We start from the raw sequence: 23,728 nt of genomic DNA, 5'->3' as shown, positions 1-23,728 counted from the left end.
ACTCCAAGATGTATTAATGGGGTAGAGTACACTAAACGCTTAAGGGAGTCACAAAGGTCTACTTACATTAAAAGACAAGGGAAAAACAAAGCTAATAATAATGGTTTCAAGTGTTATAAGAAAAAGCTTTTTTGATTTTCTTCTTTAGACAAACCTCCAAGTCATAAGTATTCATGTTCAGACTCAAGCTGAAAAGTGTATGCAAAGATATAAGAATGCCTAAGAACTCCTGTACATAAATCTGGTTAATGGACTTTCAATTCCTGCAGGCAGAATATTCTCCTTTAAAAAAAAAAAATAATCCTTTCGGATCACATATGCTGGAAAAAATATGTTTCAGTCAGTTCTCATACAGAAATGAACTAAAATTACTTAACCTTTTAGAAACAAAATCAAGGATTCACAAACTATGGCATTTTATTTCAGAGCCTTTGCTTACATTTGTACAATATATTACATAATTCTTCATTGTTTGCAGATCCTAATATATACTTTATAGCTTTTATTCTATAAGCTTTTCTTCAAGGTTTTGCTGTCAACAAATCTTTACAGTCCTGTACAAATTTGAATAACTTGAAACCATTTTCAACAAAATTAGTTACTGTAAGCACACACTACAAGACTGAAAATGCTTTTCTTAGAAAAGTTGAATGTAAAGGATTCTGACACGTTAGCATCTACAACAGAACGCTTCGAAATTCTCACATGTCGTATTGCCAGAAAACAAACAAAACATGCCAGCTCCACCCAAAAAAAGTACACAGAACTACAATTAAAGCAGTAAAACAGTCTGTACAGTAAAGTACTGCGTATGAACAGTGCCAGGTATTAAATAGCTTGAATGAACACATCCGCGATATACAAATGTCTTACAAAGGTGTAGAATTAAATACAAGTGCCAAACAGAACAGAGATTGGAATCATACAACATAAAGTCAATACAAGTGAAAACAATTTTGCGTTCATTTTGGATTTTATACAAGGCATTTAATTTTTATAGGCCTACCACCCCAATTAGCTATTTATACTCAAAATAACAACCATCCTTTTGAGACAGTTCGTAGCAACAGCCTTGAACCATACTAATAAAGTTTACTTGTTCCTGAAGTCCTCTTGTTGTAGCTCATAATAAAATAAGCAATACAAATGAATTATCTGTATTTAAGGAAAAAGAAACATTTACAAGAAAACACAAAAATATAACTGTTATAATTCATTATGAATAAATATACACTTTGAACTGGCTAAGTACAATCTTTATACATTGTTTAAGATTTAATACAGTTTATTAGCCATTTTCTTTTTCACACAATGTATTATATCAAAATTAAAAAAAAATACTGATTTATAGAAAAATGGCGAAGTACAGTAGTTCCATTCCAATTTGAAGGGGCATGAAAAGCCACTGCAAGACCTTTTAGCCTAATTCAAACCTGTAAACATGTTCAGTCTTTTTTAAAGAGAATCTTCAATATTTGGTTATCAGGATTGATGTCTAACATCCTGTTAACTGCAGGTTTTGAATTTATTACATGTGCTTGACTTATACAATTAAAGCCACCCTAAGGTGACTTGCTTTAAAAAACAATTAGCTTGTACAAATGAAAATAGGTTCATATTTTTTCATAAATAAATGGAAAAATATCAAATGTTCCAGCTTTAACAAAATACAAGGGAATACATATACAGTAAGTTTTCTTAACATGTTCTGGCCACCCAATGACTACGCTTACTGTATTGTCTCTACAGGCAGTGAAAAGCCTCCATTTGCCACAGTGGAAGGCCTTCAAGTTACCAGACACACAATTCCCAGACAAGTTGGAAACAATTATTGCTTGAGGAAAAGCAGTCCATTGTACTTTTTCTTCATAAAAAAAGTGCACTTAAGTGCCAAGTCAGCTTGTCAAGAAACAATTTTTAAATATAAAATAGTGCTTGTCTGATTTTTTTTTTGTGCCACTGTGCAGTATAAAAAAAGACGTGGCCCTCAACAGCCATTAAGTGCAAAGTGCCTTAGCAAGTCCTGCTGTCACCTGCACTCAACTGACATTCCGTTCTGTGATGCGCCGGACATTGACGGGTCAGCTAACGTTAACATAACAGCAGCCGTTATGGAGCTGGATGAAGGAGACGACGACGACGAGGATGTAGCAGCACCTGAGCGAAAGGGAAACCAAGAGCTTAATGACCGCAGAAGGAAGTAACACACTAGTCCTCCAAACCGAGGTTCTGCTGGAGTCTCCAGAATCATTTAGCTTACAAGAGCAGTCGATTTTTATGATACCATAATGTACACAAAGGAAAATCTAGGGCATCTCAGGTAAGGAGACACTGCCAAACTACAGGAAGTAACAACAAAGACGGGACCAGGGAACGTTCCCGCACTGTTTAAAGGAAAGTAAGCTGGGCTCAGTCCACGGAGATGTGGAAATAAAATAAAGGGTAGACTTTCAGTAATAATGAAACAAATGTCAAAAAGATCTTGGAATTCAATAGGAAAATCTGTAATCTATCCCCAAATCTTTTCCCCTTCCAATTCCTATATCTTTCTGCTTCTGGAGTTCCTTATGAAATTAAATGGTGATGAGGATGGAAGGCTAATTGCTTTTTGAACTTGGGAAAAATTACTACTACTACACATCACAGCCTAACTACTGCCTTTTACTCCACTTGGTTTACAAAGCAAATGACACATTATTATTTTCCTCAAAGAAATTCTCTCAGTGTTATAAATCAGTATTTGAAAACTTTAGATGCACAAGGTTAAAAAAAAATCGCTCAGAGATGGGAGATAAGAGGGAAATGTGAATCTTCCTCTGATTCAGGACCCTCCTAGTCTTCCAAATTCCCCTCCCCAGTGTCACCCCCCGCTGTTACCAACTGTGTCACCATCTTTACAATGCCACAAGAGGGACTGGTAAATTACTGCCTGTTTTTTTGTTGTTAAGAAAATCTGACTGGAACACAACTATGCCTATTTGTTTAGATCTAGCTTATAGCAGATTTCATACATACAATGATAGGGTCCAGTAGTTCTAAAGAGACTACAAGGTCCACAAAGCCCAAAATATTTATTACGTGTCTCTATAGAAAATGTGTGCAACCCCAGTTCTAGAGGAATTTTATCAGTAGAATCTAGACACATGACATGCATATTTAAAATGAAAACACTAGTAACTTTGTTTTTAAAATTGCAAGTGGAAGCATAGTACAGAGTCTAACTAGGTTTTTACACTTAGCAATCTGAGATGTTCCTTATCAGTACATATACAGATTTACCTTTTTCTTTTCAAAGCTTAATAGTTTTCCATTATATTTATGAACCGCAACTACTTTAATTCCTTTTTGCTGTTACCAACAACGAATGAATACTTAAGAGCATTATAAATAAAAATTTAAGTGTTTATTTAAATATATTATTGGAGAATACAATTTAATAATTTCTATCTGCTCCTATAAATACTACCATAACAAACTTCTTTGTGGTCACATATTCTTCCTTTGGGACCCATTCTTAGAATTGGAGGTAGCTAGTTGTCCAAAGACACAGTCAAACCATTTCCCAAGATACCTGGGCCTGTGGTCCACCTACTTCAGTTTATTGTGCTTTGCTTCACTGTGCTTCAAAGATACTGTTGTTTACAAACTGAAGGTTTTCAACACTCTTGCATCCAGCAAGTCTATCGGCACCATTGTTTCCAACAGTATTGCTCACTTTGTGTATGTGTCACATTTTGATAATTCTCACAATATTTCAAACTTTCTCAATGTTATTATATTTGTTACGGTGGTGGGAGCAGTGAGTTTTGATGTTACTATCACAATTGCTTTGGGATGTCATGAACCATGCCCAATATTATAAAAGACAGTGAACTTTTTGATTACTAAAATAATAACAAAGGACTTAGAATAAAACAAAAACTTAAGTTGATGGAACAGCAGCAGGGTTTGAGAAAACTAACTTCAATTCTGAAAGAAGTTTTATTGTGAGTAATTTGCCATCAAACAACATTGCAGAGAAATCGTTCATGAAAGGAAAGTCAATTGGTAGCGTAAACTTCAGAGTACTACAATGTAGTCTCGTGTTAAAGAAACTGCCACAGACACGCTAACCTTCAGCAGTCACCACCCATCAATATCAAGGCAAACCCTCCACCAGCAAAATGATCACAATGAAGGTTCAGATGATAGCTAGCATTTTTAGCAATTAAGTATTTTCAACTGAGGTACGTTTATTCTTCTTTGGGACATGATGCTATCGCACACTTAACAGACTATAGTACAGTGTAAATATAACTTTCATATGCACTAGAAAACCAAAGAAATTCCTATGGCACATGTTGTTGTGACATTTGCTCTTCTGTGACAGTGCGGAAACGAACCGACATCTTGGAAGTAGGCCGGCGCCCCGTAAGACTAAAACAACCCCCTTCCCTCAGATTTTAACCTCTCTCGCGCCTCTGGTCCTTCGGGTTCAATGAAAATGTTACAGCCACTCCGAATCTAACACAACCCACCCGATCACTGCCTTACCATTGCTCTACTCTGTTCACAGTGCTTTGTACTGTCTGATATATTACTAGTTTTTTGGGGGGAAGCAGATGGTAAGCTCCATGAAAATGAATATTATGGTTTGAGATAATTGTTTTAGATAAAGTTTTTCCATTTTATAGATGAAGAAAATAAGCCAGAGCAGTTACTGCCTGAAAAGTCACAGACACAGTTCACATGAGCCCAACTGTCGAGTCAAAATTCCTTTGTGTTTAGGTAAAGTAACACTTAGTAAAAGTAACACTTACTTTCTCTTTCTTTCTTCTTTAAACGCTTTCTCCTCCGATCTATGGAAGCTACTTCAGATTTTAATGATAGATAATGTTTTCTGATTTCCTGTAGTTTTTCTTGAAGAATTGTGATGCGTTCAGCACTTGTCATATTTTCCAGGTCCGCTGTGAATTTAAAACTTTCATTAGTATGCATTTGTGAACAAAATTTTAATATATAAGAGAATATATAGTGTGGTCACAGAATGAGGTCAAGACAGAGAAACTTTAGAAAAAGGCTTATAAATAGTTTGCCTAAGTTGTTTTCTCCCCAGCCTAAAAGACTGCCCAGCACTAATACATGCAAGGTAATTTTTGAGTGAATGTGTAGAATTAAAGACCTTATGACCTAAATAAACACGGATGTTAAAATTTCCACATTTGTGCCCCCCCCCCCGAAAAACCCACATATGTGTACAACATCACCATAGTACATCATTAAAAATTATACTTAGAAATAAGATTGGAAAGACACCAAAATGTTTAAACTGCATATATTTTTGAATGTTACAACTCTGAACAAAATGTTTTCTCATCTTCTTTTTTGTTCTTTTTTTGATTTTTTAATAAGTATGCATAACTCTGAAATTGTTAGAAAAATTTTCAAATGCTCTGAAGCAATTTTCAATCTCCTAAGAATATTTCCTTGCATGAGAAACTCTGAAGTAGTCTCTTTTTAAAAAGAAAAAAAAAAAAATAGTAACTTGTAATGGCTATTTTTCAGGTATACAAAGGTACAAGGAGTAGTATAACAGAGTCACATATATTAATCAGCTTCAATAATTAGCAATTTATTGTAAATTCTGTCTCATGTAAACCCTAAACAATCCACTTCCCAGGAGCAACACTAGATTTTTTATAGTAAATTTCTGACATTATATCAGAAATATCTAGTCAATGTTGATATGTGCCTCAAATGCCTTAACATACTGAGTAAAGTAAGCCAGACAAAGGGGAAATATTATATGACATCGTTTATATATGGAATCTAAAAAATGATGACAAATGAACTTATAAAACAGAAAAAGACTGACAGAGAACAATCTTATGGTTGCTGGTGGGAGAAGGATGGTGGGAAGGGATAGTTAGGGAATTTGGGGGACATGTACACACTGCTATATTTAAAATGGATAACTAACAAGGCGAAAAAAAATTACTGGGAAGAAGTTTCTATTGCTTCACCTCTGACTTAGCATATGCCACTTACACATCTGAAAACTCCATTTGTAAACTTTGGGTAATCGATTACTGGGTTCCTTGAGGTCAGGATCTTTATCGCCATTCTTTCCGCATTTTCCTGGAGACTGCGTCCTAGCAGGAGATTTGGTACCATGAGCCTTCATCCCAGTGGAAACTGATTTGATGGGCTGAGTCTTAGTTACACTTTCACCAGCAGAAAGTTCTTCACTATCACTACTATTTGCTGAAAAAAAAAAAAAAAATTTTTTTTTAAGCATTAGTAAACAGAAAAGTAATCATAATCTGTTACAGATTTTAGTGGACAATTTAAAAATTAACCATTTCAGTTCACTACTACAGTAAACAACTTGCTTTACAGACCCTGCCTAAAAACTTGGAAAATCATCAAGTATAAACACAGCAGCACATCAGTTAAGGAAAACAAAAACTCTTCTTACCTGAATCGCCAATAATGTATTTTTTAAAAATACTCAATCTTTCATTATATCTGGTAGATTGCCAAAAATGTGGTAATTATTTAAATAGCTTTTAACTCTACTATATTAAAATATATATAGATAGACAGTAGAATACAGCATTTTTTAAAATGAATCATATGAAAACTTCTTAATTTCATATTTTAAATTGTGTACATGCAACACTTTCCTACTTCTCTGGCCAAATCAATGATGCACTATCATTACATTCAATAAAGAATTCTTTGAAAATAAATTCTAAATTTTAATATATACAATGATTTCTTGAGAAACTCCTGTATTATAACCTGTTGACTAAAATAAATCATAGGTTTTACCCTGATAAATATATTCAGTAATTTATGAAGAATTCAGAAGTCTATGCAATAATGTTACATCTGCCTTTGTTGATTAAAACCTCAACAAAGTGTGTGCGAGTGTGTGTGTATGTGTGTGAGAGAGAGTGAGTGTGTGTGCATGCACGCGCGTACACGCGCTCAGTCGTGTCCGGCTCTCTGTGACTTTATGGACTGTAGCCTGCCAGGCTCCCCTGTACATGGAATTTCCCAGGCAACAATACTGGTGTGGGTGGCCATTTCCTACTTCAAGGCATCTTCCCGACCCAGGGATCGAACCTGTGTCTCTGTTATCTCCTGCATTGGTAGACAGGTTCTTTATCACTGTGTCACCTGGGAAGCCCAAAGCCTCAGTACCAGAATGGAAATCTTTAACATCTTGACATGTTAAAGAACTTGACATGTTATGGAACTGCTATTTCCATAAATTACCTCTTTCTGGATACAAAGCATTACTGTAGATTCTATGAGAGTTAATTCATTTGACTAAATTATTCTCAGAGAACTGTTTCCTCATTCTGATTTACCAAGATATAAGTCCAATAATTAAAATGGAAGAATATATGATCAACTGCTATAGCTCATAATTATATGAATATGTCAACTGACTTGTTGAAAATGAGCCCTCTTCGAGAATGTCATTTAAAAGTCTTAAAGATAAAAACATTACAGTGTAATTAAAAAAGTCTTGAATATCCTTTCAGTTACTTCAAATGTGGCATCAATCTGGCATTCAAATTTATCCATTTTCTTTTATCAATTCTTCATTAACAATAGCTACCCTCCAAAAAATATAGTTAAACTCTAAAAAACTGAAAAGTATTCCAGACAGGAAAGACACAACAACTCCTCCCCACTGTGGTGTTCGGGAGTAAAGAAACTCCACCACTCTTTCGTACATGTCTTAAAAGAATCCCTTCCCAGTCCCCCCACTGCTGCTCTGGAACCCCAGGCAACTCCTAGCTCAGCCACCCAAGGCTTGGCCCCACTCGGATGCAGTGGTCTGCCTCAGCTCGGCTTTCATGGCCTCGCTGAACACAGCCGCCCGGGGCCCCGAAGGATGCCATATTCACCGCCTGGAAGTCATATGGGCTCAGCAGAACCGCGGGGAGCTGGCCGCAAAACCCTTTTCTGCACTGAAGTGCAGCCAAGCCGGCCGATAGCAAAGGTCAGGCAGTGGAGGTGGCAGGAATCTCCTGGAAGAGCAGCAGGAGGTCAGTGTGGGGCACCTGAAAAAAAATTCTTTACATATTTTCTGCTTCGTACTTTGTCTACGAGAGAGAGAAAAAACGTGCAGCTCTCAGGAGAAATACAATATATATATTCCTGTAGACTGATAAATAAGAATCACTGCTAAAGTCATTAGTTAGCACATATTTAACCCAAGTATTCTTAGAGCTGCTCTTGAACACACAGTTCAGGATATCGAAGATAAAGATAGTAGGCTGCAGCTATTGGAATTACAGCTCTAAAGCTATCTTGATTGTTCTCTTCTAGGCTGATTTTGCCTGAAAGGATTACAAAGCAATCAGTTTCACTGTAATAAAAAGAATATATAATTCAAGCATTTCACAATATATAATATATATAATGCAAAAGAATTTGCACATAAAACTAACAAAAATGTTGGTGTTTATATTATACTATTATTTTTTAAAAAGATTACCTGATCATTCATCAGCAATCAATACCACTGCTGAATAACAGCAAATTGCTCAATCCTAGAATCTACCTACAGTCAAGAGACTTCTGTGTGATTTTTGCAGGGGTAGAGACAACAATCAAAACATTACCTATCCCATATCCTAAATACCCTTTTCTTAAAGGGAGAAAAAACCATATCCACCATTATCTTTACATTTAAAAAATCAGAGATCTCACACTTACTGCCTTTTCCCTTCTTTTTGTTGTTTACCACTGTAGATTTATGGCTTCGTTTCTGCTTTTTTGATGAATTTCCTCCTCCCTGAGCTTCTTTCACTCTTTTCTGACCTGTACAGGCTTTGATGGGGAAAAGAAAACTATTAAGTAACACAAAATAAAATCAAGCTTGTCCCCAGGTATAAATTCATTCCACATTTTAGAAGAATAGACCAATTCTGAAACTATACATGCTGAGATTTATAAGTTATCATAGAAATTATTAGAATTTTTAAAAGTCATTAATGAACTGATTTATTACACATAATAAAACTAGAGTTTTGTAAAGAAGCAAATAAAGCACTTCCCTGGTGGCTGAGTGGTAAAGAATCTGCCTGCCAATGCAAGAGACATGGGTTCTATCCCTGATCTGGGAAGATCCTACATGCCGCAGAACAACTAAGCCTGTGTGCCACAACTACTGAGCCCACGCTCTAGACTCAGGGAATCGCAACTACCGAGGTCCTTGTGCCCTGGAATCCAGGCTGGGCAACAAGAGAAGCCACTGAAATGAGAAGCCTGCACAGCGCAACCAAGAGCGGCCCTGCTGACCGCACCTGGAGAGAAGCCTGCTCAGCAACAAAGACGCGGCACAACCACAAATAAACACACACACAGAAACCAGGCAAGTGTGCACATCCTTCCTGGGCAATGGTTAACATGTACACCACGTACAAATCCAGCACAGTAGCTCTAAACAACTACTTCTTGGTAAGAAGTCATTCCAAACTATTATAAAGGCTCCCTTTTCCTCAAGGATTAGCCCAAGTCCTACCTTCCCTGAGGCCCAGGCTTCAATGATTAACTGCTACTCCCAACTATAGTCTCTCTACTTCTAATAGGATCCTCAGCATCTGCTGTGTTTCTAGCTTTGTAATTATATGTATTGTTTCTCAGACTATATAGTAATCTCTTTTTCCTGAGATTTATAAAGTCTTATCTCTATTCCACTGCAGTGTCAGATACTATTAATATAATGACAATACAATCAATACTATGATAAAATTATGCCATGTTTGTTAGAAAAAATGTTTCTTAATCCTGTTACAATGGTAACATATACAAGACATGACTTTGTTGGTAAAAAAATGGAACAAGCTATTTTAAATGTTTTGTTTGCAACTTTTTAGTTGTTTTTTTAATGGGTTACATATAATTGATAACTTTTCCTAAGGCTATTTTAATATAACAAGGTGAACCATAAAGAAAGTGATTTAGATATTATCTATATTAAAGTACAGAATCTTAACAATAATGGCCAAATTTCTCTCCAAAAGAGTTTAATTCTGAAACTTTCGTCTCCAAGACATAACAAGCTTACTGTAGGCTAACCTGGAAGGCAATCTTAAATCTAAATTATAAAACTTACATTTTTACTTTTAATATAAAGTCAAGTCTTCAATATCTGCAGACAAATTTACTCCTTGTGCAGACAAAAGGAGCCATATGAAACAGGTGCTTAAGAATTTATTTTTAAAGAGATACAAATTCTAAAAAATTCTGTAATATGCTTTGATTTGATAAGACAGATATACCCTAAATGAAGTTCTCAAATTGCTTACTTTTTAACCCAGTCAAGATTAAGATTCAAAAGGGCAATACTGACATAGTCTATCAGAAGACAAGCTATCATATTTCTTGTCGAAAACATATCTCAATCTTTCATAAGATATGAGGAGCATGGTGAGGATGCAACCTCTTCAGAATTATGATTAAAAGTTCATTATATTATATTGAAAGCTTCTCTAATCATCTGCAATAAATGCTTCTTTCATTTTGAGGATATTTATGCCTGGATAATTCAATTCCGGGAGACAGTACGACACACAAACATAATCACAGTAGTTATGTGTGCAAATGTTTAAATAAAAAAAGAAAGATCATTGAAATCTATTGCAACTATCTTTTTTACTTAATATTTTTTGAAAAATGTTTTAAGACAAAATTATTTGCATGATAGTTATGTCAATTATATCTCAGGGAAACAAGAAACAGGGGGAAAAAAAGGTTTATGAGAGAAAACTTAAAGCTAACTAATTTGATCTAGACTGTATCTCTTTAAGTTTACCTAAAAACCTGAAATCAGTATAATAAAATCTGGTATGTTATATAACATACATAGCCTAAAGCTAACTAATTTGATCTAGACTGTATCTCTTTAAGTTTACCTAAAAACCTGAAATCAGTATAATAAAATCTGGTATGTTATATAACATACATAGCCTAAAGCTAACTAATTTGATCTAGACTGTATCTCTTTAAGTTTACCTAAAAACCTGAAATCAGTATAATAAAATCTGGTATGTTATATAACATACATAGCCTAGTGCTTCACACTGGCAAAGTGTGTTTCAAAGCCAAGTGTCAGCTTACAGTATACTGATTTAAAGACACCTGAATGAAGTGGTTTATGAGAAGAATGATGTCAGAAGTACAGCTATGGCACCAATAAAAAGGCACTAAGACTTTAGGGAAGTACAGCATAGACACTGGTCCTTCAAACTGGAAGCTAGGCAACCAAGGAAGCACCAAATGCCATTACAAACCCTCACACGACAGTCAGGCTCGAGAATCAGTCTGACATGGCTATCTGAGGAGAGACCGGCATGGACAGGTGGGTGCTCCAAACCCCTACATAGAGCACTCTGGCTAAGAGTGGACGAGTCCATCAGTAAATCAGAATGTTAGTGAGAAAATGCGTGGGACAACTGCAAAAACAATGTTACAGAAATATATCTAAGCTGCTCATGCCAGGCAGTCAACCAGTATATAATGAGTTTTCAAACAGGTCTGGATTTGGGCCTGGGTGCATTTTCTATTAAAAAGCACATGATCTGGTCCACTGTGAAATGTCACTGGTGGCTGAAGTGGAAAAAACACTCAATTCTCAAGCTGGTAAATGCATCCCACCCTCCATTACCCAGATTACCTTTCACATTGCCATTTTCACCATGTTCACACAAGTACTCCACGTGAACACCTCATGTTGTAATGAGGGACATGAAACCCCTGAAACTGTAAGGGGGGAAGAATCTTAAGCCACGACACTGGGGCCTACGGCCTCACCTTTCTCAGGATGCTCTGCCTCAGGCTGATTGCTGCTGCTGGAGCTCACGCTGGCATCAAAGCCCGTGGGTGAGCTGTTCCCTTCTGACTGCAGGTCCTGGAGCTCCCCAGCGACACTGTCCACTTCGATTGTGCTGTCGGTCTCACTCTTGATGCTGCGGACTTCTTCGTGGTTTGGGGCCAGCGGCTCTGACACTGTTACAGAAGGTGGCTGCCGACTGGCTTCCGTCACGGTGACTGAGGAAGGGGACTCGGGTGTCGTGGGAGGGGTATTGAGCACTGAATTGCTGCCGCTGCTCGGAAATTCCGACTTTTTGTCATTGACCTCCGCTGGCTTCTCCTCAGTGGGCTTGCCCTCTGCACCGGCCAAGGGCGGGGCGGCCAGATCGGTGTTGGAGCAGCTCTCCTCCTCGGCCACAGTCTGCAGGGACCCCTCAGCCGGCCCCTCTTCTGCGGCAGGATGGGGTGGGGAGGCAGCGGCCTCAGTGTCAGAGTCTGAGAAAAGCTCCTTCAGCGTTTTTTTAGGCCACTGACCCTGAATACTTGACCAGACATCTTTTCGATCTTTTGCTCTGCTGTTCTGAAGTCTTTCATCAGAGTTATTTAAAAGTTTTATCCTTTTTTCGGCCACTTCTGAAAATCCTGAATAGAAACCAGTTGTCCGTAGAGACTTTCGTTTCTCCTCCAAACCATTGTACTTCTTAGTGGGTGTCACCTTGGCTTTGGACTTTTCTTCTTCGTCCTCATCTGAGGAGCTATTGCTACTATTTTCTATGCAAAGGGTTTCTTTGTTCTTGGCTTTATCCTCCTTTTTACTGGGGGAGCCGCTTTTTAAACACTCCTCAGTATTGCAGTACCTTCTTTTACCACGTTTCACTGGTGGCTTTGAAGATTTATCAGCAGCGTCCTTTTTGACATCCTTTCTCTTTTTTGTGACTTCATCTTCTTCTTCATAATCAGTATCTTCAGATAATGCTTCCATATCTTTTCTTAAGCTTTCTGGAGATTTCGACAAGGGTTTGGCTACTACCAAATCTGCGTGGACTTTGTTTTCTTCAAGCAAAGATGAACTGTTCTGTTCCTCTTTGGATGTAAGATCATTTCTGTTGTGGGTCAAATGATCAATCTTAGATTCCTCCTTGCCATGATTATCTAAGTCTTGAATACCTGTTTCATCCTCTTGCTCACTGTCTTCAGCAGAACTTTCAGAAGCTAGAAGAGAAAGAAAAAACAATGAGTATTCTAAGAATACCAGCGACGTCTTCTCTGGGCCCACTTATATACACAAGTATTAGCCCATATGTTTATAGCCACTCCAGGTTGCTAGGGTTTATCCTCATTTTACAACTAAGGAAACTGAGCTTCAGAGAGAAGACATTCACCCAATGATGAAAACGTTTTGTATCATGACTACAGTGGGAGCGACACTACTGTATACTTTTGTCAAACTCATCATATTGTAAACATAAAACTCGGGACTTTCATCATTTGTAAATTATACCTCAATAAAGCAGATTATAAAAAAGAAAGCATCTTTTCCAAATTTATGAGCAGAACATAGTGGAGTCAGGATGTAGTTCCAGGATGTTCAAACTCCAAAGTGTATATTCTTATAAAAGTGCAGTCTTCACTTTCAATGTAGCAATGACAACTCAAAAATTTTTTAAGCAATGTATTTCTACCATAGATGCTTTAGAGAACACCACAATTAACTTTACACAAACATCCATTCAGTTCAGTTCAATTACTCAGTCATGTCCAACTTTTTGCAACCCCATGGACTGCAGCAAGCCAGGCTTTCCTGTCCATCACCAACTCCCGGAGTTTACCCATACTCATGTCCCTTGAGTCGATGATGCTATCCAACCATCTCATCCTGTCGTCCCCTTCTCCCGCCTTCAATCTTTTCCATCAAATAAGTCCGTTCTTCGCATCAGGTGGCCAAAGTACTGGAGTTTCAACATCAGTCCTTCCAATGAATATTCAGGACTGATTACCTTTAGGATGGAAAGGCTGGCTCTCCTTGTAGTCCAAGGGACTCTCAAGACTCTTCTCCAACACCATAATCCAAAAGCATCAATTCTTCGGCGCTCAGCTTTCTTTATAGTCCAACTCTCACATCCTTACATGACTACTGGAAAAACCACAGCCTTGACTAGACAGCTTTGCTGGCAAAGTAATATCTCTGCTTTTTAATATGCTGTCTAGGTTGGTCATAACTTTCCTTCCAAGGATTAAGCGTCTTTTAATTTCATGGCTGCAGTCACCATCTGCAGTGATTTTGGAGCCCCCCAAAATAAAGCCTGACACTGTTTCCACTGTTTCACCATCTATTTGCCATGAAGCGATGGGACTGGAGGCCATGATCTTAGTTTTCTGAATGTTGAGCTTTAAGTCAACTTTTTCCTCTCCTCTTTCACTTTCATCAAGAGGCTCTTTAGTTCTTCTTCACTTTCTGCCATAACGGTGGTGTCATCTGCATATCTGAGGTTAATGATATTTCTCCCAGCAATCTTTTTTGCTGGGAGAAATATAAAAACATATCTACACAATTTATTCCTTAAATGTTCCTTTTAGCAAAGTATAATAATAATAGCTTTTATTATGACTTTAATATAACATTTACTGATAAACTGTTATATACCAGGTACTATGAAATGGTTTGTACAGATCATCTCATTCAATCTCACAATCCTATGAGCATCTGTTATGAGCCTCATTTTATACTTTAAGATACTAGGATTTAGAGAGGCTAGTAAACCACCCCAGAGCTAAAATAAATCAAGATCAAATTTAAATCTCAGTTCCCTGATTCCAGAATTTAGGGCTTAACTATACTACACTCTACTGAGATATCCATATGTATCCTTCCCTAAGTTTGTTAAACATAAGAAAGAATGGGTACAATTAAGATGGTTAAAGATATTTAATCTTTTCAATGTGTTCCTAAATAACTGAATCTGAAATAACTGAGTTTGCTTAAATTCATGTCCATTGAGTTGGTGATGCTATCTAACCATCTCATCCTCTGCACCCTCTTTCTCCTTTTGCCGTCAATCTTTTCCAATAGTTGGCTCTTCGAATTATGTGACCATAGTATTGGAGCTTCAGCCTCAGTATCAGTCCTTCCAATGAATATTTAGGGTTGATTTACTCGTTTAGGATTGACTGGTTTGATCTCCTTGCTGTCCATGGGACTCTCAAGAGTCTTCTCCAGCACCACAATTTGAAAGCATCAATTCTTTCGCACTGAGCCTTTTATGGTCCAACTTTCGCATCCATTAATGACTACTGGAAAAACCACAGCTTTGACTATATGGACCTTAGTCAACAAAGGGATGTCTCTGTTTTTTAATATGCTGTCTAGGTTTGTCATAGTTTTTCTATCAAGGAGCAAGCACCTTTTAATATCATGGCTGCAGTCACCGTCTGCAGTGATTTTGGAGCCCAAGAAAATAAAATCTATCGGTTTCCAGTTTTTCCCCATCTATTTGTCATGATCTGATGGGATCAGATCCCATGATCTTCATTGTTTGAATGTTTTTTAAGCCAGCTTTTTCACTCTCCTCTTTCATGCTCAACAAGAGGCCTTTTAGTTCCTCTTCGCTTTCTGCCATTAGAGTGGTATTATCTGTGTATCTGAGGTTCCAGATCTCTCTCCCAGCAGTCCTGACCCCAGCTTGTGACTCACCCGCTCAGCGTTTCCCATGAAGTGCTCTGTATAAAGGGCTTCCCGGGCAGCGCGAGTGGTAAAGGACCTGCCTGCCAATGCAGGGAATGAAAGAGACACGGGTTCCATCCCTGGGTTGGGAAGATTCCCTGGAGGAGGGCATGGCAACCCAATCCAGTATTCTTGCCTAGAGAATGCCATGGACAGAGGAGCCTGACAGACTACAGTCCATAGGGTCTCACAGAGTCGGACACGACTGGTGACTTAGCATGCACTCTGCATAGAAGTTAAATAAGCAGGGTGACAGTATGCAGCCTTGTCATACCCCTTTCCCAATTTTGAACCAGTCTGTTGTATCATGTCTGGTTCTAACTATTGCTTCTTGATCTGCATACAGGTTTCTCAAGAGGCAAGTAAGGTGGTCTGGTATTCTCATCTCTCTAAGAATTTTCCACAGTTTGTTATGATCCACACAGTCAAAGGCTTTAGCATAGTCAAGGAAGCAGATGTTTTTCTGGAATTCCCTCACTTTCTTTATGATCCAATAAATGTTGGTTATTTGATCTCTGGTTCCTCTGCCTTTTCTAAACCCAGCTTGTACATTTGGAAGCTCACGTACTATTAAAGCCTAGCTTGAAGGATTTTGAACATAACCTTTATTAGCATGTGAAACGAGTACAGTAGTTGGAACATTCCGTGGCATTGCCCTTCTTTGAGACTGGAATAAATACCGACCTTTTCTAATCCTGTGGCCACTGCTGAGGTTTCCAAATTTGCTGGCATACTGAATGTAGCACTTTAACAGCATCATCTTTTAGGATTTGATAGTTCAGCTGGAATTCCACCTCCTCCACTAGCTTTTTTCACAATGATGCTTCCTAAGGCTCATGTGACATCACACTCCAGGATGTATGGCTCTAACACCATCATGGTTATCCAGGCCATTAAGACTTTTTTTGTACAGTTCTGGATATTCTTGCCACCTTTCTTAATCTCTTCTTCTTTTATTAGGTCCTTACCATTTCTCTCCTTTATCATGCCCATTCTTGCATGAAATATTCCCTTGCTATTTCCAGTTTTCTTGAAGAGATCTCTAGTCTTTCCCATTCAATTATATTCCTCTATTTCTTTGCACTGATCACTGAGGAAAGCTTTCTTATCTCTCCTTGCTATTCTTGGGAAGTCTGCATTCAGTTGAGCGTATCTTTCCCGTTCTCCCTTGCCTTTCACTTGTCTTCTTTTCTCAGCTATTTGTAAAGCCTCCTCAGACAACCACTTTGCTTCTTGCATTTCTTTTCTCACGGATGGTTCTGGTCACTGCCTCCCATACAATTGTTACAAACCTCCATCCATAGTTCTTCAGGCACTCTGTCTACAAGATCTAATCCCTTGAATCTATTCATCACCTCTGGTGTATAATCATAAGGGATTTGATTTAGGGCGTACCTGAATGGCTTAGAGGTTTTCCCCACTTTCTTCAATTTAAGCCTCTATTTTGCAATAAGAAGCTCATGATCTGAGCCACAGTCAGCTCCGGGTGTTGTTTTTGCTGACTGTATAGAGCTTCTCCATCTTTGGCTGAAAAGAATATAATCAATTTGATTTCGGTATTGACCATCTGGGGATGTCCATGTACAGAGTCGTCTCTTGTGTTGTTGGAAAAGGGTGTTTGCTATGACCAGAGTGTTTTCTTGACAAAACTCTGTTAGCCTTTGCCCTGCTTCATTTTGTACTCCAAGGCCAAACTTGTCAGTTATTCCAGGTACCTCTTCACTTCCTACTACTTTTGCATTCCAATCCCCTATGATGAAAAGGACTTTTTTTTTTTTTTTTTTTTTGGTGTTAGTTCTAGGTCTTGTAGGCCTTCATAAATAAGTCAACTTCAGGCACTTCAGCATTAGTGGTTGGGCACAGACTTGGATTACTGTGATGTTGAATGGTTTGCCTTGGAAATGAATTGAGATCACTCTGTCATTTTTGAGACTGCACCCAAGTACTGCATTTCAGACTCTTCTGTTGGGTATTAGGGCTATTCCATTTCTTCTAAGGGATTCTTGCCTGCACTAGTAGATATAATAGGTCATCTGAATTAAATTTGCCCATTCCTGTCCATTTTAGTTCACTGATTTCTAAGATGTCAATGTTCACTCTTGCCATCTCCTTCTTGACCACGTCCAATTTACCTTGATTCATGGACCTAACATTCTGGGTTCCTATTCCATATTGTTCTGCACAGCATTAGACTTTACTTTCACACCAGACACATCCACAACTGAGTGTCATTTCCACTTTGGCGTAGCTCCTTCATTCTTTCTGGAGCTACTAATAATTGCCGTCTGCTCTTCCCCGGTAGCATACTGGACATTTTCTGATCTGGGTGGCTCATCTTCAGGTGTCGTATCTTTCTGCCTTTTCATACTGTTCATGGGAAGAGTACTGGAGCGGTCTGCCATTCTCCCCTTCAGTGGACCACATCACTTTTTCAGAACTCTCCACTGTGACCCGTCCACCTTGGATGGCCCCACACAGCATGGCTCATAGCTTCACTGAGTTATGCAAGCCTCTTCACTATGGCAAGGCTGTGATCAATGAAGGAGCAAGTAATACATATACACAGTGAAAACTAATTTACTCTCATAACAAAACACCAACGGCTCCTCTTTTCTTCCTTCCACAGATTCCAAAATCTCATAACTATTTCTATTCATAGTTACTATCATCATCTCTTAATAATATACTATTTGTTGATATATATATAAGCAATGAGAATTTTCTTATTAATACCTCTGTCCCCTTCTGCCACACTTTGTATATAAGTGGTGTTGGAAAAGCTGGACTGTTAAATGTAAATCAATGAAGTCAGAACATACCCGCAGACCATACACAAAAATACACTCAAAACAGCTGAGTTAAGTATAAGACATGACACCCTAAATCTCCTAGAAGAGATCACAGACAAAACATTCTCTGACATAAATTGTACCAATGTTTTCTTGGGTTCATCTCCCAAGGCACTAGAAATAAAAGCAAAAATAAACAAATGTGACCTAATCAAATTAGTTAAGATTTTGCACTACAAAGGAAATCACAACCTATGGACTGAGAGAAAATATTTGCAAACAATGCAACTGACAAGGCTTAATTTCCAAAATATACAAATTGCTCATACAACTCAACAACAACAAAAAAAGAACAAACAATCCAACTGAAAAATGGGCAGAAGACCTAAAAAGCAGACAGACAGATGGCCAACAGGCACACGAAAAGATGCTCAACATCACTAAGTATCAGAGAAATGCAAATCAAAACTACAGTGAGGCACCAGTCAGAATGGCCATCATTAAAAAGTTTCCTAATAACAAATGCTGGAGAAGATGTGGAGAAAAGGGGACCCTCGTACACTGCTGGTGGGGAAGTAAACTGGTGCAGCCACTGTGGAAAAGAGTATGGAGGCTCCTAAAAAAAGCTATAAACAGAGTTTTTGTCTTTCTTGCTATATGATTCAACAATCCCACTCCTGGGACATCTGGAAAAAACTATAATTTGAAAAGATACATGTATCCCAATGTTCATAGCAGCAGTATTTATAATAGCCAAGACATGGAAGCAACCCTAAATGGCCACTGACAGATAAACGGATAAATAAGATGTGGTACATATATACAATGAGATACTACTCAGCCATACAAAAAGAAGGAAACGAGGCCATTTGAAGCAACATGGACGGATCTAGAGATTATCACGCTAAACGAAGTTAAATCAGAGAAAGCAAATACCATATATCATCACTGACATGTGGAATCTTAACTATGACACAAATTATTTATGAAACAGAAACAGACTCGAAGACATAGAAAACAAACTTATGATTAACAAAGGGGAAAAGGAGTGGAGAGGGTAAGTTAGGAGTTTGGGATTAGCAGATACAAACTACTATATGTAAAATAAACAACAAGGTTTATAGCACAGGGAATTCTATTCAAAATTTTGTAATAAACCATAAAGGAAAAGAGTATGAAAAAAGACTACATATATAACTGAACCACTTTGCTATATACTAGAAACTAACACAGCATTGTTAATCAACTCTACTACAATAAAAAAGAATGAAATCAGAAACAAGATATTGCACCCACCCATTTTATAAGAACAGAATCATATGAAGCATTGCAGAAAACAAAGAGTTCTTAAAAAGTAAAAACACTACAGCTGTCAATAAGCATTACAGTACCAAACAGTAAAAGGATTAAAAGATAAAATCAAGAAAATTTCTAAGAAACTAGAAGACAGAACAATCAATAATGTGTCTCTGAGAAAAGGTAACTATATTAAGAGTATACTGCAGAAGGTTCAATATTAATATAATGGCAGGGTTCAAAAGAGAGAAAGGGAGCAAAGGAGGGTAGGGGAAAGAATATGGAAGTGTAGAGGAGAAAAATAAACAAAATATTTCAAGAAAACTATCCAAAACAGAAAGATACAAGTTTCTAGAATGAAGCAGCTTAGCAAGTACACATTACAATAGATGAAAATACATCCACAAAAGGGGTAATCTCTGTGCAATCTGAAGACATTAAAAACAGAGATTCAAGATTTCAGAGAAAGGAAGGCAAAAAACAAGCCATAAAACAAGTCACCCACAAAGAATCAGGGCCAAGAGCTCTGGACTTCACATAGAACACTGAAGGAAAAATACAGCTGAACAATGCCAATAAAATAATTAAGGAAAAACTTCCAACCCTGATAGACCATAAATAATATATTTTCAAATGTGGACAGTCTCTAAAAATTTATCTTCCATCTTACTCACTTGTTCTTAACATCTGCTAGAGAATGGAGAGCATAATTCCTGAGAGATAATTCCGAAGAGATATTCCTGAGAGCCCTGATGTTTCCTAGAAGGCCCTAATAACCTTGCCCCACTGAATTACCTTACAGAGGTCTTTGTAGACTGACAACGAAGCTGAATATGACCTGGAAACTCTATTCAGATGAGCCTTCATTAAAGTGGAAATACTGTCTTTTTTTACATAGTTAGGTTTATGTTTGCCAAAGTTTTTAAAAAAGTAAATAATATCCTCTTTAGGAATATAAACAGGTTTAATACAATTGTAAAAAAAGTAAAATTAATGGCTGATTTCAAATAATAACAGAGTCAACAAAGTTACAGTTCAATTAAAAAAGAGAACTTCATAATGTTACTGAATTACCTTTATAGCATTTGATTTATAAAAGTCAAAAACATTTAAACATTTAAAACAAATACTTGCATGCAACAGGATGCTCGTTGTGTTTACCTTGAAGTCCATTAAGGATAGAAGTGATTTCTATGGACTTAATATGAGCTGTATCAGAGTTCTTGGCATCAGTAAGATCCAATTTGGATACCATTTCAGGAGATGGATTTGTCTGAAATGGTGGTTTTGACAAGCGCCGGAGTTTACAGTTTTTAGGAGAATATTTTTCATCTTTGTCTTTTTCTTTGTCTAATTTATTCTAAGTTAAGGGAAAAAAGGTATCCTATGTTAGTCATAATTTATCATGAAGCATTCATTAGTATCAATGCTAAAACTCATTTTTAACTCAAAGCTGTAGACTACATTACTAAAAAACATAAAAAGAATATAAAGAAAAACAGTCAGAGATGTTTTTTCAAACTTATCTAACAAATATTATAGGATGAGAAATAAAGTTTCTACTATTTATATTTTAATAATGGAAATAAATTAGCAATCAGATAGGCAATTAAGAAAAGCAAACCTCCATTCTGCTAATAATTGATGTTATAAATTCTATAAAAATGAAATCACAATAGGCTTAAATATTTATTTTTTAAAAAAGAAACACAATTTCAATCTGGTAGTTTTAAAACCTGGAAGATTCTCAATATAAAATGAGGGTTGGGAATGATAAAATTTCAGTTATCTTCAGTTGACAACTGGAAAGAAACAAATGACTTGCTATAAAGTCAAGTCAGTGGGACATCCTTCCTGCATCATTGATAAATTAATGTTTCATGAAAAAATGAGAAATTTTCCAAATTCTCTATTTATGAATAGATGGGCAGGGGCTAATATATTTCCTGGAAACTTTTTTAAAATTTGCTTTTAAAATAATTTATAGAAAAAATAATTTAGACAAGCTTCTAAGTGATATTGTAGAGCATGACGCAGCAGGAAACAATTCTGAAGTCCTGTTAAACAGGACTGTAATGTTTCAAAACATTAAAAAGATTTAATCATAGTATAGATTGCTGAGTGACTATTTTCACAGTTCTCCCATAGACGGTACAGAGCTGGTATCATTCTGGATACATAGAAGTTAATTCTATTTAGGATAGTGGTTGTCCAAGTATGGACCATGGGCCCAGAGACCTTAGCACCTCCTGGCAATTTAAGTGAAAACTCCTCGAACCAGACTCAGATCCAGTGAACCATGATCACTGGGGATGGGAACAAGCAATCTGAGTTTCACCAAGTTTCTCCAGGTGACTGTGACACATGCTTAAGTGTGAGATCCACTAACTTAAAGCACCTGAGCTGAAGATTCTGGAAGCACTCAAAAGGCTTATGTGTACCAAAGCTTATCAATGATTAGTGCTGTTCTAATTTTCCTATTCTTGCCAGCCTTTTCATCAGTTTCTACCAGAGATCATAATATACCATGCAGTTTGAAGGCAGAAATAGTCTACACCATGCAAAGTTCAAATATGGCCTTTAATGGCTGTCAGAGAATAGCTTGAAAACAGTGGTTCTCAGAGCCAGATGAGATCAAGGGATGGGTATACTATTATTAAATAATTTTTAGGAAGCTTTTCCAAAATTCACATGTCTCTTCCCTAATGATGAACATTTTAAATGCCTGGGAGGGGCCTAGAACTAAACTGAGACATAAATAAATATTTAGGAAAAACTCCCCAAGTAATATTCTAATATTGCTTCTCCTACCCCTACCCTATCCTCTACCTGAGAAATACTCCTCCTAAAACTTGCTCTGTGCAAGGAAACAGGCTTTTTACTGCCACACACACCAAATTCCTCTCGTAGCTTAGGAGCAACAGCATGACTTCCACACCTCCCAGTAAAGACCAAGAGTGTCCTGAATTGTAGCTACTGAGTTGCCAAACCAAAACTTTAAAAATATGAACCCAGTTTTATTGTGAGAAAAGAATAATCACTTTAGGGGAAAAATTTCGTACATAGGGCCACTAAGGTATCATTTAGCCAGAGAGTAAATAGCGCCTCACTTTTAAAATGAAAATTGAATTTCAGGAGGACTATTAAACACTTCAACTATATATACCATTCAAAGTAGCAAAAAGCTATTAAGAGATAAAAAATATTCTAAAACCTAGTGAATGGTCTGCTTTCTAATAAAACATTAAAAAGATTTAATCTTAGAATGAACAAGACTAATTCCTAATTCCACATAAAACTAACATTAATTTCCATACGAGCGCATTATTAATAGATTCCCCATGGTATCTATGCAGTGTGTGCCTCTTGGGGTCTCGTGAACACATTCTAAGGCACTATCTGTAGTGCCAGAAAGATGAAGAAAAAAAGAGCTGCAGCTAGGCTCTCCTGTGCCTTCAGGCCCCTTCTTCTCCGCCTCTGAATGGTTTACAGCTATTACAGTAACCCCAGAGTTCCCAGCTACACACTACTTCATGGCTCCCAGCTGGAGACCAGAGGTGCATGAACCAGTTGAAATGCGTAAGTGAGATCTTGGGTAAGTGGACTTACACAACGTTGGGACTAAAAAAGCGTCAAAGATCGCTTAGTACTGTTTTCAAAATGTCTTTCCATAAGCTGACAATATTAATTGTACCCAAATCTAGTATTTGATAAACTGGCTATTTTAAGAGAGTATTCCCAACTCTATCAACACACACACACACACACACACACACTCTCTCTCACTCTCTCATCTGGAGGAAAGGTTCCTTAATTAAGAGCTATAATATACAGCAAAATATATTTTGCTTTTATTACCTTTATTTTCTTGCGATGTTTTATCTTGGGCACATTTTTATCAGCAGGTCTTACTATTTTATCTGCTTTAATCCATTCATCATACCTAAAATCAAAGGAAATTAACATAAATATACAAAACACATACTATAGAAGGAACTATGCCATATTAAAGAGAAACTCATAAATAGAATCATAATATTGTAAAACCTTGGGGGCCACTAAGTTCAACCTTCTGGTTTAAGGAACAAAGTTACCAAGGCTCAGA

The 23,728-nt window shown here is 37.2% G+C and overlaps 1 protein-coding gene across 7 annotated transcripts in view; it reads right to left on the bottom strand.

Annotated features, from left to right (window-relative positions):
• Window positions 1-399: 399 nt before the first annotated feature.
• Window positions 400-23,728, bottom strand: part of ARID4B (AT-rich interaction domain 4B) — a 134,316-nt gene continuing 110,987 nt past the window's right edge. For 6 of the 7 annotated variants that reach the window (XM_043924937.1, XM_043924941.1, XM_043924939.1 and 3 more), the window contains 7 exons: window positions 23,482-23,566; window positions 20,785-20,983; window positions 11,818-13,029; window positions 8,719-8,832; window positions 6,028-6,243; window positions 4,800-4,946; window positions 400-2,157 (listed from right to left, as the gene is read on the bottom strand). In XM_043924937.1, coding sequence (XP_043780872.1) covers window positions 2,030-2,157; window positions 4,800-4,946; window positions 6,028-6,243; window positions 8,719-8,832; window positions 11,818-13,029; window positions 20,785-20,983; window positions 23,482-23,566 — 2,101 coding nt within the window. In that variant the 3' untranslated portion in view covers window positions 400-2,029. Of the gene's footprint in view, window positions 2,158-4,799; window positions 4,947-6,027; window positions 6,244-7,904; window positions 8,061-8,718; window positions 8,833-11,817; window positions 13,030-20,784; window positions 20,984-23,481; window positions 23,567-23,728 lie in introns of those variants that run through there. The other variant, XR_006345236.1, reaches the window with a different exon arrangement.

This window comes from Cervus elaphus, chromosome 15 (assembly GCF_910594005.1).
Source record: "Cervus elaphus chromosome 15, mCerEla1.1, whole genome shotgun sequence".
NCBI classification, from domain to species: Eukaryota; Metazoa; Chordata; class Mammalia; order Artiodactyla; family Cervidae; genus Cervus; species Cervus elaphus.
Note: the sequence above shows the minus strand (reverse complement) of the source record. Positions and strands in the feature narration are given on the sequence as shown.